Source organism: Lupinus angustifolius, chromosome LG11 (assembly GCF_001865875.1).
Source record: "Lupinus angustifolius cultivar Tanjil chromosome LG11, LupAngTanjil_v1.0, whole genome shotgun sequence".
NCBI lineage: Eukaryota > Viridiplantae > Streptophyta > Magnoliopsida > Fabales > Fabaceae > Lupinus > Lupinus angustifolius.
Window position 1 is genome coordinate 5,263,540 of NC_032019.1, and position 16,918 is coordinate 5,280,457.

A 16,918-nucleotide genomic window follows, 5' to 3' on the forward strand; every position below is an offset into this window, starting at 1 on the left:
CTCAGTAATATAATTCTAAAATTAGGAATAAAAATACATAATTATTAAGAATAAAGTGTTGCCTAATGACGACTCTTCTAATTTCTTTTTAATAAATACATATAGTCATTAATGAGGACCATCACTCCTCCGCTAAATCAAATCCCTTGATATAAGGAATCAACTATGGCATTTAAACCACATGAGCAATCCTAGCACTTATGATCACTAATTCATAGGAAATCTACATCATAGAATTAATGATTGATTCCATCATTATTTGAGGATCACTATATATACATGTTGTACACACTATGATTATATGCAAAAATCATTTCCTTTATGGTATCAAGAGTTGTCCAAGCATAACTACAATTTTTTTTCGATCTAGCCTCGCTGTCCTCATCACAGCAACATGAATTCTTCCACCTCTGAAACTGAGGCCACCCCAAACAACACTTCTTCTAGCAACATTGATAAACTTGTTATTCTCAATGTTGGCTCACAACTTTACATTAAACTTGATGGAGAGAATTATTCAGCTTGGCGTCTGCAATTCATATCCCTTCTAATGGGATATGATCTCTTAGGATACATCAATGGCAGCATCATCTGTCCACCCAAACACTTGGATGAAAAATCCTCCCTCATCAATCCAGCATACACACATTGGATCCATCAGGATCAACTCATCCTGCATGGAATTATCTCCTTTATGGCTGCAACCGTTGTCACTCACCTTGGCACGGTCCAATCTTCCTTACAAGCATGGGAGACCTTGAAAACCATGTATGCTAGTAGATCCAGAGTGCGCATCATGACCCTCAAGCAAAAGATCACCACAAGCACACAACCTATGGCTGCCTATCTTCAAGGGGTCAAGGCCATTGCTGATGAACTAGCCATCATTGACAACCCTCTAGATAGCACAGATCTAGTTATTCACACACTAAATGGTCTGAGTACATTCTACAAAGAAATTTCTGCAGCATTATGCAGCAGATAGACTCCAATCACCTATGCTGAACTACATGAGAAGTTAATGGATTTTGAAACAATTCTATCCCGTGACAACCATCAACAATCCACTCTTCTGGTCCCTACAGCACATGCAGCTACAAGATTCAGAGGGCAACAAAGGTACAAACCTACACACAATGCTCCCACACCCTCAACATTACATAACTCTGTCCAGCAAGTCGTCTGCCAATTCTGTGAAAGACCAGGCCACAGTGCAAAGAAATGTTACAAAATCCATGGTTATCCTAAGAGGCATGGGACAAGGCCCTACGTTCACATGACCACTCATACCTCACCAATGCAGAACTCTAGTTGGATCATGGACACTGGAGCATCTCACCACATCACTCAAGACCTACAACAACTAACACTGGCAAACACATACCCAGACTCAGATCAAGTACTTGTTGCAGATGGCTCAGGTTTGCAAATAACTCACATTGGACACACTAAAATACCAACCAACACTAAATCTTTGTCTCATAAACAAGTCTTGTGTGTCCCTAATATAACAACTAATCTTGTATCTATTTCTAAACTATGTCAAACTAACCAATGCTCTGTTGAATTCTTCTCTGACTGCTTCATTGTTAAGGACCTGACTTCGGGCCAAACACTACTACAAGGACCTCTACCACCCACCTTCCAACAACAACACAACTCCTTCACCACATGCTCACCTCACTAGTCTTCAATCTATTTCAACATGGCATCACAAACTTGGTCATCCTTCAATCAAAATAATCAAGCATCTGGCAAATCACAGCTCTATTCCTCTAAGACCTCCTGCTACCTATGATTGCATCTCTTGTCATTGTGCTAAGAGTCACAAGCTCCCATTCTCTAGTCATCATCTTCACATCATTAAACCACTAGAACTCCTCTTCTCAGATGTATGGGGCCTTGCTCCTATCAAATCATCATATGGATCACTTTATTATTTAATTTTAGTTGATCATTTCTCTAAATATATTTGGTTATATCCAATGAAAAATAAGTCAGATGTATTCTCCATCTTTGTTCAGTTTAAAAGTCTTGTTGAAAAGTATTTTAACTTACCAATTGTGACAGTGTTCTCTGATAATGGTGGTGAATTCATCAAATTGAAACATTTCCTGGCTTCCCAAGGCATTACTCATCTCACTAGCCCACCTCAAACACCAGAGGTCAATGGCACGACAGAGAGAAGACATAGACACGTAGTAGAAATAGGTAGAGCTCTGTTACATCATGCCAACCTACCAGCTACACTCTGGTCCTATGCATTGCTCACAACAACATATCTGATCAATAGAATGCCCACTGCCAAGCTCAACATGAAGACCCCCTTCACAGTAATGTCCAACAAACCACCTGAGTACACTAAGCTCCATTCATTTGGTTGCTTATGTTTCCCATGGTTGAGACCCTACACACAAAATAAACTTCAACATAGATCCTTACCCTGCATTTTCCTGGCTACTCCCAAAGTCAATATGCATATCTTTGCCTAGAACCTCTTTCCAACAGAGTTTACACCTCAAGGCATGTCCAATTCATTGAAAACTCCTTTCCCTATGCCTACTTAATCCAACAACCAAACCCAAATCCTCCTGCCCCTGCAACTGAAACCACACTTCCCTACATCATTCCTCTCAACCACACCACATATTCTAACATCATTAACCTTCCCCAACCCAACCTACCTCATACCACATCATCAAACCACTCTCCACCACTCTAGAACTCCATCACCAACCCACCCCACAGAAGTCACCCTATGACCACCAAATCCAAAAACAACATCTTCAAGCCAAAACACATACTCACTGCCATAAAACATGACCTTCCAGAAAACCTTGAACCCTCCATCATAACTCAAGCTCTCAAGATCCCTCATTGGAGACAAGCCCGCTCAACAGAATTTGATGCTCTCATGACCAATGGTACATGGAACCTAGTACCTAGGGAAGAAGCTCAGAACCTAGTAGGCTGCAAGTGGCTATTCCGAATCAAAAGAAATCCAGATGGTACAATTGCAAGATACAAGGCCAGACTAGTTGCAAAAGGCTTCACGCAAACACCCAACATTGACTTCAAAGAAACCTTTTCACCAGTGGTTAAACCCCAAACTATTAAGGTTGTTCTCACTCTTGCTCTTCACTACAAATGGCCTACGCACCAACTAGATATAAACAATGCATTCCTACAAGGCACTCTAACGGGAAATGTTTACATGCACCAACCACCTGGTTTCGTGCACACTGAGTTCCCTCATCATGTATGCAAACTCAGAAAAGCAATCTATGGTTTGAGGCAAGCACCTCGGGCTTGGCACGATTCACTAAAGGCATTTGTTATCTCCTATGGATTTCACACCAGCCTTAGTGATAGCTCCCTATTCATCTACAACACACATGGAATCCAAGCCTTCCTTTGGGTCTATGTTGATGACCTTCTATTAACAGGGAGTGACAACAACTTCCTCCACAACTTCATGGCCAAACTGTCACTCCAGTTTCCCCTCAAATTCCTTGGATATCCTCACTACTTCCTCGACATTGAGCTCATCTCAACCAAGCAAGGCCTTCTACTCACTCAACATGGCTACATTCGTGACCTATTGGATAAATTCCACATGACAGGAGCCAAGACAACCTGCACACCTCTTGCCACATCCACACTACTTACATTACAGGATGGCTCTGCCCCTGCTGATGCTTAAAACTTCAGATCAATTATTGGTGCATTACAATACCTCACACTCACGCGTCTAGATTTGTCCTTTGCCATCAACAAACTCTCTCAATTCATGCACAAACCAACTCAAACTCATCTTCAACAACTCAAACGTGTTCTAAGATATCTCAAACTTACACTCAACTATGGCTTAACACTCAAGATGACAGAACTTCTACCTCTGCCTTTGTTATTTACTTTGGTGGAATCCAGTCTCTTGGCTGTCAAAACGACAAAGAATAGTGGCTAGATCCTCCACAGAAGCTGAATATAGATCCATTGCACACACCTCCGCTGAAATCATGTGGCTGCTCAACCTCCTTGGAGAACTTGGCGTCAAAACTCACACTCCTAAGCTATTCTGTGACAATATTGGTGCAACATACTTATGCTCAAATCCAGTGTTCCATTCACGTATGAAACACATTGCCCTTGACTATCATTTTGTTCGTCAACTGGTTCAAATGAGAAAGCTAACCATCTCTCACATCTCAACCAACGATCAAATTGCGGATATTCTTACAAAGTCGCTATCCAAAGCCAAATTTGCTCCGCTTCGAGACAAGCTTGCTGTCACCAATGGTGACCCAATCTTGCGGAGGTGTAATGAGGACCATCACTCCTCCACTAAATCAAATCCCTTGATATAAGGAATCAGCTATGGCATTTAAACCACATGAGCAATCCTAGCACTCATGATCACTAATTCATAGGAAATCTACATCATAGAATTAATGATTGATTCCATCATTATTTGAGGATCACTATATATACATGTTGTACACACTATGATTATATGCAAAAATCATTTCCTTTAGTCATACCAAATTAAACATTAAATGTTTCAGAAAAATATTAATCATTAAACGATATTTTTTAATCATTTGATAACAATAATTATGTTATAGTTTTTACTTTATGGTGTCAAATATTTAAGTTTTTTATATTTTATTTTGTTCAATGAGAATATTTTTGTATTGAATGTACTTTATATTATAATTTTTATTTGATGCACTTTATATTATATTTTTTGTCATTATTTTAATTGTCAATTTAAGTTGAGAAGATAGTTAATATTTGATGAAAGTTATATATGATTATATGTTTTTTTAGAAAATAAAAAGTATTAATGACGAAATAGGAAAACAAAAATTATATCATAATATTAGTTACAACATATTTTCCTTTTATATATAGTATAGATAATAATAATAATAATAAATTAATAAAACTTTGGAAGAATTAAAAGGAAAGATTGTTATTCCTGTAATACTTCGACTGTTCTATAAAAATGTAAGAACAGAAAAAAAAGTATATGAATTTTATATACTATTATTATATCATTTATTATTTATATTTAATCATTATTGATTCTTTAAAAACTAAATAAATAATATAATGAATGTATATAAATTTTTATAGTACATAAATATTATTACATTCATCTAATAATAAATTCCACTACCCATTTTCACCTTTCAATATAAATAAATTAATAGCCATTCTATAATGACAACTATACAACCTAAAGGAAATTTGAATGGACTAAAGCAGCCACGGCTGGCTTTTAATTTGTCCTAATACATCGCATAAAATTAAATAATCATAATATTATAATAAAAAAATGGAGTGTTGGTACGGTTAGTCGGTTAGTGCTCTAGTATTTAAAAGGGTAAGGTGCTCTATACCCCTTTGAGAAAAAGGACCTTCTCTCCACTTTATAGAGTACAATTTGCTCTTTGTATAGTTCAATAGAGAGGGATCACAAAAAGATGGGAAGAGCACCTTGTTGTTCTAAAGTTGGGTTGCACAAAGGTGCATGGACTCCTAAAGAAGATGCATTACTCACCAAATATATTCAAGCTCATGGAGAAGGCCAATGGAAGTCACTACCAAAAAAGGCTGGTAAGAGTTTTGTGCTATTTCATTTATTAATTCCACCCATCCCTTTTCTCTTCATAACTTCATACATACCTTGATTTTCTCAAATTGATATCTCAAGAGTATATTCTTTTCCACTAGAAATCTTGGGTATGATTCACAATTTCTAAAAGTAGTTCATATAACTAGTTTAATAATATTTGAGAGATGACTCTTTTCCTTATAAATGCAAATACAAAAAAAATGTTATTGTAAGATGTTTTACAACCTATCATAAACAAAACAATATCTTTATTTTGTATTTGGTCCATAAGATATTTTCTAGACAAATTAAATTAAAAGGGTGTACCCTTCTCAACAGAACTTTATACTAAATAATTGGGTTTGATGCAGGGCTTCTTAGATGTGGAAAAAGTTGTAGATTGAGGTGGATGAACTATCTAAGACCAGATATAAAGAGAGGTAACATAACTCTAGAAGAAGATGATCTTATCATCAGAATGCATTCTCTTCTTGGAAATAGGTGGTCTCTTATAGCAGGAAGAATACCAGGGCGAACAGATAATGAAATAAAGAACTATTGGAACACTCACCTTTGTAAAAAGATGAGAAATCAAGGACCAGATCTAGATGAAGAATCACCCAGTGCCAGCAAAAAGAAGACAAAGAAGAACAAACAGAAGAAGGACAAGAAGAAAAACAAAGAAACAAATGAAGATGAAGAGATACAGAAGAAGACAAAAGTTTATTTACCAAAACCCATTAGGGTCAAACCTTTAACTTTGCCAAGAACAGATAGTAGTTTCACCTTTGATTCAAGTGCGTCATCAAGCCAAGGTAATAATAATAGTAATAGTAAGGTTGAAAGCCAAGAAGGAACAGAAGATGTGATGAATTTGGTGTGTGAAGTTGGTATGGGAGAAAATGATGGGTTTGGCTTTTTTTGTGAAGACCATGACATAGTCAATGAATCAAATGTGTTGGAATGCCAAACATATTTTCCCATGGATCATGGCCAAGGCACGTTAGAGAAACTATATGAAGAGTACTTTCAACTCTTGAGCGTGGAAGATACTTGCCAATATGAATTGGATTTAGATTCTTTTGCTGAATCTTTTTTGGTCTAAAAATGATGTAGAAGAAGAAAATAAGAAATTAACTTTGTGTATAAATGAATAAAACAACTTTTACTTAAGAGATCAAACCAAATGTTTGAACTTTGAAGTTTAGCTCCTAAAGTGTGTTACCTTCTAACCTTTGGCCTTTTATCCTCTTGATTACATAATTGAAAGAATGGGTTGATAGGGTATTACTTTTTATTTAATTAGTAATTCTTTTTTAAACTGGATGAATTATTGAAACATAAATAAAATGATGATTTAACCGAGTGTGAACTGAATAATAATGATGAAGTATATCAAGATATTTTGTAACATGGGTCTTGGGAAAGATTTTTAACACAATTCTCAAAGGCCTTGAAATAAAAGTAATGTGTTGGACCCATAAACAAAAATAACGCCAAACCATCAACGAGTGACAAGAGAGTTGTGTCTATCTCCTGTTGTAATCACTATTTGGCTTTTTTAAAGTTGATTACTTTAGCATCTATTAATATTTTAAAATAAATGCAACTTTTTTGCTTGTGCAAATCACATGGACTTCCAAATCTAATGCTTGTATGGATATTAATATATTATCACTAAACATCAAAGACTTCAAGCATTGGTTGTTTGAGCATTTGGGATATTTGGGCCATTTTTAATTCTCTTCATCAAACAAATATATTTTGTTTTATATGTTGTCTCCTCATCAAACCAATAAAAATAATTCTCCTCATCAAACTAATAAAAATAACAATATTAATAAATGTTTAAATTTTTTAATAATATATCATGTTTTTATTAATACGAGACATATAAGATAACATCTTCTTTCCTCCTTTTAGAATGTGTTGTGTTTTTTGTGCTGTTTTGTATCTTTAATGATATAATTGGTGAAAGGGATCTTTAAAGGATCCAAAGTTGAATAGGCCATTATGCAGACCACTTTAATTTACTATGTTCTATTGGGGGTAGCAGTTATACTAATTAAAAAGGATTTAAATAAGGGCTATGTTATTAACACTTGAAATTATTTATCTTTTCTCTTCACTAACTAATTATAGTTTTTTAGATAAGCACTAATTATAATTTTTGTTCAATACAGTATTATATATAATTATCACTAGATAACCCAAAAAAACTATCACTAACTAATGAGAAGTGTAAATAGATGATTGAGAGAGTATGTAGAAAACTAGTAGTATATAATTCTGCGGAATTTTCATTATGTTAACAAAACTGGGAGCAACTGTCATGCATTCCAAAAAGATTAATATCATTGATTAACACATAAAAAATTGAGATCATCAATAGTTTTACCCATAAATGAAGCTTTATTAGTAGAGCCATAGAGTAAACAAGCCAAACCTGGTAAATGCATTTATGTTTAATGCATTTTCAACCTACATAGTGGCTGATATTGGGTATAATAATATATTAGTTTTTTTATTTTTGTTGTCAGGTTTTAATCCAATTCTTCAAAGTTCAATTTAATCCTCCATATTTTTTATGTGGATTAATGTCACCATTCCATTATGAAAACTAAAATCTTTTACTTGGCCTTTCTCATAAGTCAAACATTTTTTATATATGTTATAGGTAAAAATGTAAGGAAATGTTTTGGTGATGTTAAATTAGACTAGTTTACAGGTTCGTTTTTAAATTGCAATCACCCCAACACTATGGTATATAATTTATTGTGCAACAAAAGTAAGTATAGTAAAATAGTAACTAAAAACTATCTTCTTTAAATCATACATTTTGTTGTTTAAGAATAACACATATTAAGAAATTATTCAAAGAGTATTATATTTTAAAAAATACTTCAATTTATTCCAATGAAAAATGGACTTAATTAATAATAGGTATACTTATTGAGTGATGATATAATTGAGATAATCTAGAATTTTAGAACAACAAATTTTTTGAAACAAAGAAAAAAACCTAAAATAACAAAAGATGAGGTAGGAAGTGAGTATTTTTTTCAAGATGCAAAAATTATAAAGGTTTAGGGTTATTTTTTAATTGTAAAGGTGTTCTTTTAATATTAGCTTTCTAGTTATATTTTTATGTACATAAAAAAGTTCCTCATAATGATTAATCTCTTCCAAGACATCATTATAATGATGTACGATGACATAAACACACTTATGTTGACTTTGGTTGGAGAAAAGAAAATAAAAAAATAAAAATATGTGAAAAAGAAAAAGAAAACAAAAATAGAGAAAAAGATGAGAAATATAGTGATTTTTTTATTATATAGAAAACCATAAGAAGAGAAAGAAATTGGTTCACATCTATTGCATTTTTTTACTCTTTTTTCTTCAAATTCTCTCCTAAACCAAAAGAGAAAAGATCATATTTCTCTTCAACTTCTCTCTTCTCATTCTCTTTATCATATCTTTCTATGATACCAAATGTAGTATTAAAGTTTTGGGCAAGAGAGAATTTCTGAAGAAAAACTTTTAAATGTGAAGGGTATGTATGACAAACTATGAGTTATGCTTTAGGATGTGAAGGTTGAAATATACTTAGGTGTAGTTAAAATCAGATTCTAACAGACAAGACTGATAATTGGCAATAATGGCAAAACATTGGAGATAAGCCATGTCAGTGTAACTGGAAAATAGTGCAATTATGTGTCTGGAAAATGAAGGAAAACATATAAAAAATTATAAACCTATATAAGTGATTCTGACGAGTCCCCATAGATAAAAAAACATGTAATATCTAAAACTTCCATCAGAGCATTCATCCCCCATGCCTTAAGGTACCGTCTTCATACCTATTTTGCATGTGTTTGATATTAAGTGATAGATGTATAATTATTCACATGCTATATTATTGTATGTGGGTTACCTTGGTGTTGTATTCTATGCCATTTCACAATATCAATGAAGTAAATTCATTAAGTATTATCCACTTATATTTGTTGTGGATGTTAGCTTATATATTTGTCTTTTGTTCTTTAAGTGAAACAACATTGGTTGGAGAGGACAATACTGCCCACCAAAATCTTAGCCTATGTTTGGTTTGTGTGAAACTATTCGGTTAAGGAGATAAAATATAATAAAGAGAAAAAAAAAATCTGGAACCAATATAAAACTTTTATTTTCATTGTGGCAAATGAAACTTACTTTGAAAAATAAACATTTTGAGATGTGTTTTATGACTATTTTTTAAATTAGGCTTCATTATTCATTTTTTAGACTAATAAGGTAAATTAATTTATCAACAACTATATTTATTATACTTATATAATCACTAAATGACTAAAATACGTTTAATATATTAAATCAAATAATTAAAAACATTTTTATATCTAATGTGATGAGGATATATATATATATATTATTTGATATATTTAATCTCTTTTTTTCTTTCAAACTTTCTTTCCACTCATTTTCTTTCAAACTTTCTTTCCACTCATTTTCTTTCACCAACCAAACAAAGGAGGAGATGAAATTTTTATAGTGTTTATTCATCCTCTTATTACATATTACATGGGGAATTCAGAAAAACAATGGAAATGGGGACAGTGGCATGGAAGCAACTTCTTGTTGGCGCTTTGGAATCTAACACTCATCTCAGGCATTCCTCTTTCTTTCAACTCGCTTCCATAGGAACCAATGGAAAACCTTCCAATCGCACTGTCGTTTTCAGAGGATTCCAAGATAACACCGATAACATCCTTATTAACACCGATTCCCGCACTCCCAAGGTTATTCTTCCCCTTTCCCCTTTTATTCACCTTCAACATGAGAAATTAAAATCTGGGTTTTTTAGTTATTGGAATTTTGTTACTGGGTTTGGAATATATTTACAATTTAATGATATCATTCTATTTGAAAAGTTTTCTTCTTCTTTTTATAAGCGTTGTGTTTGAAAAGTTACTTACTTTGATGTGGATTTTGAGTAACTTCAATATCAATGCAGATTGAAGAGCTCAAGCTATGCCCCTCTGCAGAGGTTGTTTTTTTTATCTGTAGTACACATTTTTTGTTTACCGTAAGGGGCATAGATTTTGAAACTGAGTGTAGTTTTTGTTTTAGATATGTTGGTATTTCACTGATTCCTGGGAGCAATTCCGGATAAATGGCAATGTGGATGTGGTTGATGGATGGAATCCTGACCCGCTAAAACTTCAGGTTTGATGGCAAATATTTCATTGTGCTTGAACGACATTCTGTGAAGTAGTTATTTCCCTTTGCCGTCTTTCCCTTACAATAAGTGGGGTTTTGCAAATTGCATGTTTCTACATAACTGTTACAATTGTTTTGGCAAAGTTATCAGATGAAAAATAATATTAATGCAGGTAAAGCAATTATGCTATTCAGAACCATTCGATTCTTTCTCTAACCGAGAGAAGCATAATGCATAAGTATTTCGTTTTTATGATATGTAAAGCATTGGGCATAATGCTCAGCCATGCGAAAACAACTTATTTCCATGAATTCGAATGAGATAAATAGAGTGGATATTGAAATTCAACACACTTACTGTCTTGTCATGAAATGTTTTTAGGCCATTACACTGAGGAAAGACCGGGGTATTTAAAACAAGAAATTTACTAATATGAAGAAAAGTTGAGGTTTCCACTTTAAGACAGGATCCGTTTCTAATAGCAATTATTCATGCTCAGGAGATGAGAATATCCATCTGTTATGTGTGCAATCTGAACTAGCCTCAAGCCTAGTAATTTGCAGGTCAAGTTGTATATCAAAAGATACAATTTAGATGTAATTTTTTTGGTTATGATATGATAATTTCATATTAGGTAGGTAACTGGTCAAGATGGTCAAAGCAACACAGAGTCAATATTTGGGCTAACTAGTTTTGGCTCATTCATGTTAGCTGTCCTAGAATACCAGTTCAAAACATATAATCATATATATTTTACATGTATAATATATGTGCGTAGAGTATATGTATATATGTATGTGTTCCAAGGGCTATATTACGTATCATTCTTCTTTTCAAAATTAGATGTTATCAAATGCTATAATTTCCCCCCATTTTATTAATTCTTAATGCAGCAAAGAGAGAAATCTTGGTTTGCTAGTTCATTGAGATCAAGGTCTCAATATTTGGGGCCTGAACCAGGACTTCCGTCTCTAGGTGAACAAGCACAGCCAGAAATATCTTTAGATCCTTCTACAGGTCCAGTTGATGCTTTTTGTCTTCTGATTCTAGAACCAGATCAGGTAGTGATATCACTCCTAGACTAACATTAATATATTCCTTTTTGCTTCCAAATAATCACTTTAGCTTCAACCACTTACAGGTTGATTACTTAAATCTGAAGAATAGTCAGAGGCTAGCATTTAAATCAAGTGTGAGTGCTGCAGCGAAGAAAAGCTGGATTATGGAGAGGGTCAACCCATAAATTGTTCTATTTAATATTTAGATTTCACATCAAACAACAATTGCACGTCAATGATCACTAGGTCAACCTGTATGGCCCTCACATTCTGAACAGTTGAAGCTTGTAGTTGGTTGATATATGAATTAGCCTTTTGTCTTGAACCTCTAGCCTATATTGACATGTCATTGGGAACTAGTATAAGTTGGATACTTGGAGAAAAGTGGAGTAACTCTTTCAGTTTGATTTCCAATAATATTAATGTTTTACTTCATTACGAAATTCTGATTGGTTAGCAGATATAACTACTGAAGGAAAAGAGGTTTAATTCTTTACATCCATGTTTTTGTTGTTTAAAAATAAATAGAACATTGCCACATATTGCAGTTACAGATTTGGAGCTAAAGAACACATCAACCGGATCTGTCAGCACTATTTATAATATTCCGTTGGTGCTACTGTATGATAGTCTTAACATCTTGGCAGGTCTGATGGAGGATGTGGTAAGGATTCCAACTTTCCTTTTCCATTTTTCACTATAAATACCATTCCTAGTCCCCATGATTGGTGTATCTCAATGTGGCAGTGCATAAACCACACCCCTGTAAACAGTTTCATGTTATTCATAATAAGAAATCAATAGTTCCTTGTTGTTTAAGTAAAAGAGCACAGAAATGAAATACGCATTAAGGTTTTTACCTGGATTATCAGCAACAAAGCGAATTACTGCCCATCCACCCACCGGAACTCCAATCGTGTTCATGTATGGAGGATCTACTAAGTTGAATTCTGCAGTTAGTGGATTATAGTTCCCTGTGCCATACCCTACCACGTAAAAGCTGTAGCCATGAAAGTGAATTGGGTGGTTTTCAATGTTGACCGTTCCTGTGTTCTGCATAATGATTTGCACCCTGCTACCATATTCTAGGACCTTTGTTCTAGTCCCATTCAATGATTGTGTGTCATATGTTATGTTATTAGGTGCACCATAAACAAAGTCATAGAACTTAGGGGGCACATCAGGGAAATCTTCAGTATATGATCCTTTTATCTTCTTATAATAAGCTTCTAGGATTGAAATATTTGGATGAACGAAACTTATATTGTTCATTGAAGCTGACAGGACACCATTTTTCATGGCTTGGCAGTTCTGCTTTGGTGTCTTTGAATGACACTTTTGGACATTCAATCCAATGGTGATGAATAAGCTCATATCAATTTCTTTGAAAACATTTACTTGATTCAAGCTCCTTAATCCATCCATGACTGTTTTAACAGCCAGTTTATCATCAAGTTCAGGTAATTTAGCTGGTAAATACTGGCTATCAGGTGCAGCTCCTATATAGTTGAAGTAGGCAATGGCTGAAATGTTTTGATATTGAATAAACCTGCCAGACTTGTAAGGTGCAACAACCATGGAGTATTTCCCTACTGGTTGATCAGCTAGGATAAGGACATTCAATGTTTGGCCTGGTCCAAGCATCACTGTGTCTGTAGTGAATGGTTTTGTGTATTCAGCATCAGCTTCCACAATTGTTAATGTGTGATTAGCAATGGCAAAGAAGTTCTCAGTGTTTAAACCAGCATTAATCAGTCTTAACAAATAGGTCTTCCCAGGAATCACATCAAGTTGGTAGATATCTGAAATGAATAGGAGAGAAGTGCATGAAAGAAATGCATTATGTGAAAGAAGATAGCCAATTGTTCATTATATACTACTTAATCTAGATTGCTTTCTATAGCTTGAAGTTATACAATTGAAACATCTTTAAAAATCATGTTTGACCCCAACTAGTTGACTCTTTTAAGCACATCCCAATAAAGTTAAATCACCACCATCACAATTATTTTGTTAGATGTTATCTTCTTCTATATCTAATACCACTAGTGGAGCAATTGTAGTTGGGGCCTAGATGACCATTAATAGTATATGCATCTGCTGTAGGAGGAGCTCCTCCACTTGCTATAGTGGCTTTCTCAATGTGTTGGAGATCCTGCAACCAGTACTCTCCTGCCATAATTCAAATCAAGTCAAAACAATAACATTATTATATAGAGAAAGAACAAACAACTATGTAGCATTCTGAATTCTAAAGAGTTCGTTTCCGAGTTTGTTTTTGGAGAGAAATGGAGGAAAATAAAAGGTTTGGGAGCCATGAAATACACTTGTGAGATGACTCTCAAGTCTTTCATTTCTTTTCTTTCCCTTCCAAAACCAAACTCGCAAACAAACCTCAAGGGGATGTTGTAAGTTACCTAGAATGATTATTTGCTCTTGATAGGGAACCTTAAATGGGTAAGGCACCATGATCTTTGGAAAAACAATCATGGCCCCATAAACTGTTCCTCTTAGCCATGAAACATGAGCATGCCAGAAGAAAGTGCCCTTCTGCTTCACCACTGTAAAATTATAAGTAAAACTTTGACCTGCTTGAATTGGACATTGTGTAATAAAGGATGGCCCATCATACCAGCATGATAGCTTTTGTCTGACACCATGCCTAACGTTTAAAATCAACAATGTTAGTGATAAAATATCATTGAATTTACTATTTTATTAAGCATGAGGTTGTGATTGGGATTACCAGTGAATTGTTACATTGAAAGGTGTCTTATTAGTAACTTTGACTATGATTCTATCATCTTCCTGTGCATAAACTACAGGCCCTGGAAACATACCATTAATTGTGACAATGTCTTTGGAAGAGCAAAGCTTGGTAATTGTTTTAGTTTGTACCTATAGATGTAGCCATTAAGAGCATTAGATAATAGAGTATGAAAGCATTGTAGTGCATGTATTTAACCCATTAGAAAGTAAAATATTGTGTTATAATGTGCACTTAGAGAATAAATTTTGTACCTTGAAGTCATAGAACCTAGTTGATTCTCCACTGGTACTTCCATATGCCATAACTTTCACATCGTATATAGAAGATACCATACTCAACAACAACATAAATGAGGTGACTAAGTTGGCCATTTTTAAGAGGTGAATAGAGGTGGAAGTTTGAGGTACTATGGAATGAAAGCCCTTAGAGTGGAATGTCATTAGTGAATATATTTATTAGGGGAAAAGTAGAAAAAAAGGCTATGCAGGTTGTATTGTATGTGTCAGCTTTCATGATTTCTATAGCGTGAATTTGTGATTATAAGGTGTTGGGGAGTGATTATTCAACATGAGCACAATGGTAGGGAAGGCTTCAGCATAAGCTTTCCTCTTCATTCACTGTTTTTAGCTATTTATTCTCTTATTTTCTGTCAGCATTTTATGTTACAAATCATGTCATTGACTAAGAATGGAGGCCACACATGCTATATATCAAACCCCACCATACTCTCTAGTACCGAAGAGTCTAGTCTTGAAATTTAAGATCAAGTTGAGTTTATTAATTTATAATTTTTTATTTAAAAAGTAATTTAAAATTTGGGTGTTTAATTTTTTTTGTATACAAATTATCATTTTCATCTAATACTGCACCATCTAGTACTAGAAAATATCTTTCTACATATTTTCCATAACTTAGGGTGCTTTTATTATTTTTTTTATTTTGGGATAACATGCTCTAATCAAGTTAGTTCTTAACATGGCAAACTAAATGCTTGAACTCAGAGTACAATCAGCCTCCTCCTTTCAGCTATCACTAGTAATGCAAAGCCATATTCAGGCTATATGAATTAATTGATGCTGTTAAAGTTCAAAAGAAAACAAAATCTCTATAACAATTACTTAGAGCAAAGTCCTTTTGATTGAACTCTATTTATTTTACTATAGTCCTTTCTTATGATCTTCTTTTTCACATGTTTAAAAAATCAACTGAATTGGGTTTGTCACTAAAGTAATGTTGCTGTCAATTACTTGGAACAATGTTCTAGTCCCAATGCAACTACATGTTTAAGAGTTGAATATATAAAGCACCGAAAAGACAAAGATTTAGACAAATTAAAACGTTCATTTCCACTTTTGTATTTAAGGGAAAAGATGAGTAAAAGGTGGGTTACTTTGTTTTGCTTTTATTAGACACATTTTCCTCTTCTCAATCATAAGCAAATTTGTTGCACGCCTTCACCTCCCTATACCACCATTATTGTTACAATTTAGAGCACAAACTACGCTAAATCTTGTAAGTATATATTTTTTATGTTATTAAATCAAATATCTTTGTGGTTGAGTGATTTGCATATATACAGAAAGTTTAACTTGATCATGATGCTTGCAATACGTGTTTTGCATGGTCGACCCTTATGCTAACAATTTGTTTGTAAAGAGAACATTTCAACACTAAATTTAATGCATGCATTGTTGATGGCACTTCCTTCAAATCCGTCCAATTAAATTACAAACCTTGAGAACGTGATCATCCCAAATTCATCTTTAATTAACTTAACCAATTACTCAATAATTTGCAACTTGACTAAAAGTTTTTGAATAGGAGTAGTTTTTTTATTACTCTAACGTGTAGTTTAAGAAAAAGGCTAGCAAGTCCCCACCTTTTACTAGAATTTCAAACAAAATGATTGTGGCATAATTGTTGACTCTTGGATGAATAAGATGTTTTAGGAGTGTAAGGTTACATATATTTGCTAAACTTAATCAGTTTCTATCATTTGGTAGTGTTGTGCACTTGTGCAATTTCCATTTTATTCGTATTACTTTTTTTTGTTATCTTTGATCTAGTATCCCTACCTAACTATGAGTAGTAAGTAAAGTAAAGTACTCCTTAAAATGATGACGACTTTGAGATTCCAACCCTAACCTTGCAAGTAAAGTTTGTATCAAGTGAATTCATTTTATGTAATCAATAACTAACTTTTAATCCTAATATTGGTTGTGTGATCCAGATTTATTGTTGTTACAAAT

At 33.9% G+C, this 16,918-nt stretch overlaps 4 protein-coding genes across 5 annotated transcripts; 3 read left to right on the plus strand and 1 right to left on the minus strand.

The window, feature by feature from the left end:
* Positions 395–985, plus strand: LOC109359668. The gene has a single exon (XM_019604365.1). The coding sequence runs from the start codon at positions 395–397 to the stop codon at positions 983–985; it is 591 nt and encodes a 196-aa protein (XP_019459910.1).
* On the plus strand, positions 5,416–6,902 carry LOC109359231 (myb-related protein 308-like). The gene is made up of 2 exons (XM_019603817.1): positions 5,416–5,622; positions 5,992–6,902. The coding sequence occupies exons 1-2, from the start codon at positions 5,490–5,492 to the stop codon at positions 6,723–6,725; spliced, it is 867 nt and encodes a 288-aa protein (XP_019459362.1). The 5' UTR covers positions 5,416–5,489; the 3' UTR covers positions 6,726–6,902.
* LOC109361026 (pyridoxine/pyridoxamine 5'-phosphate oxidase 2) lies at positions 10,156–12,334 on the plus strand. Of its 2 annotated transcripts, XM_019606311.1 has the most exons (6): positions 10,156–10,419; positions 10,635–10,667; positions 10,751–10,846; positions 11,735–11,902; positions 11,983–12,132; positions 12,188–12,334. In XM_019606311.1, exons 1-5 carry the CDS (start codon positions 10,222–10,224, stop codon positions 12,082–12,084), a joined length of 597 nt encoding a protein of 198 aa, XP_019461856.1. In that variant the 5' UTR covers positions 10,156–10,221; the 3' UTR covers positions 12,085–12,132; positions 12,188–12,334. The 2 variants fall into 2 exon arrangements, with proteins under 2 accessions (XP_019461856.1, XP_019461855.1); XM_019606310.1 differs by having other exon boundaries at positions 11,983–12,334.
* Positions 12,370–15,291, minus strand: LOC109361025 (laccase-6-like). The gene is made up of 6 exons (XM_019606309.1): positions 14,921–15,291; positions 14,646–14,797; positions 14,317–14,561; positions 13,943–14,071; positions 12,760–13,701; positions 12,370–12,662 (listed from the first exon to the last, which is right to left on the minus strand). The coding sequence occupies exons 1-6, from the start codon at positions 15,107–15,109 to the stop codon at positions 12,532–12,534; spliced, it is 1,788 nt and encodes a 595-aa protein (XP_019461854.1). The 5' UTR covers positions 15,110–15,291; the 3' UTR covers positions 12,370–12,531.

What these genes read in the sequence shown, in the direction of transcription:
- LOC109359668 (XM_019604365.1), top strand. Translation starts at nt 395, where the DNA reads ATGAATTCTTCCACCTCTGAAACTGAGGCCACCCCAAACAACACTTCT.
- LOC109359231 (XM_019603817.1), top strand. Translation starts at nt 5,490, where the DNA reads ATGGGAAGAGCACCTTGTTGTTCTAAAGTTGGGTTGCACAAAGGTGCA. An exon ending in GTCACTACCAAAAAAGGCTG is followed by an intron (nt 5,623 to 5,991) that starts GTAAGAGTTTTG and finishes GGTTTGATGCAG; the next exon opens with GGCTTCTTAGATGTGGAAAA.
- LOC109361026 (XM_019606310.1), top strand. Translation starts at nt 10,222, where the DNA reads ATGGAAATGGGGACAGTGGCATGGAAGCAACTTCTTGTTGGCGCTTTG. An exon ending in CTGACCCGCTAAAACTTCAG is followed by an intron (nt 10,847 to 11,734) that starts GTTTGATGGCAA and finishes TTCTTAATGCAG; the next exon opens with CAAAGAGAGAAATCTTGGTT. An exon ending in TGATTCTAGAACCAGATCAG is followed by an intron (nt 11,903 to 11,982) that starts GTAGTGATATCA and finishes AACCACTTACAG; the next exon opens with GTTGATTACTTAAATCTGAA.
- LOC109361025 (XM_019606309.1), bottom strand. Translation starts at nt 15,109, where the DNA reads ATGACATTCCACTCTAAGGGCTTTCATTCCATAGTACCTCAAACTTCC. An exon ending in TTCAATGTAACAATTCACTG is followed by an intron (nt 14,562 to 14,645) that starts GTAATCCCAATC and finishes TTTAAACGTTAG; the next exon opens with GCATGGTGTCAGACAAAAGC. An exon ending in CTTTGTTGCTGATAATCCAG is followed by an intron (nt 12,663 to 12,759) that starts GTAAAAACCTTA and finishes AACTGTTTACAG; the next exon opens with GGGTGTGGTTTATGCACTGC.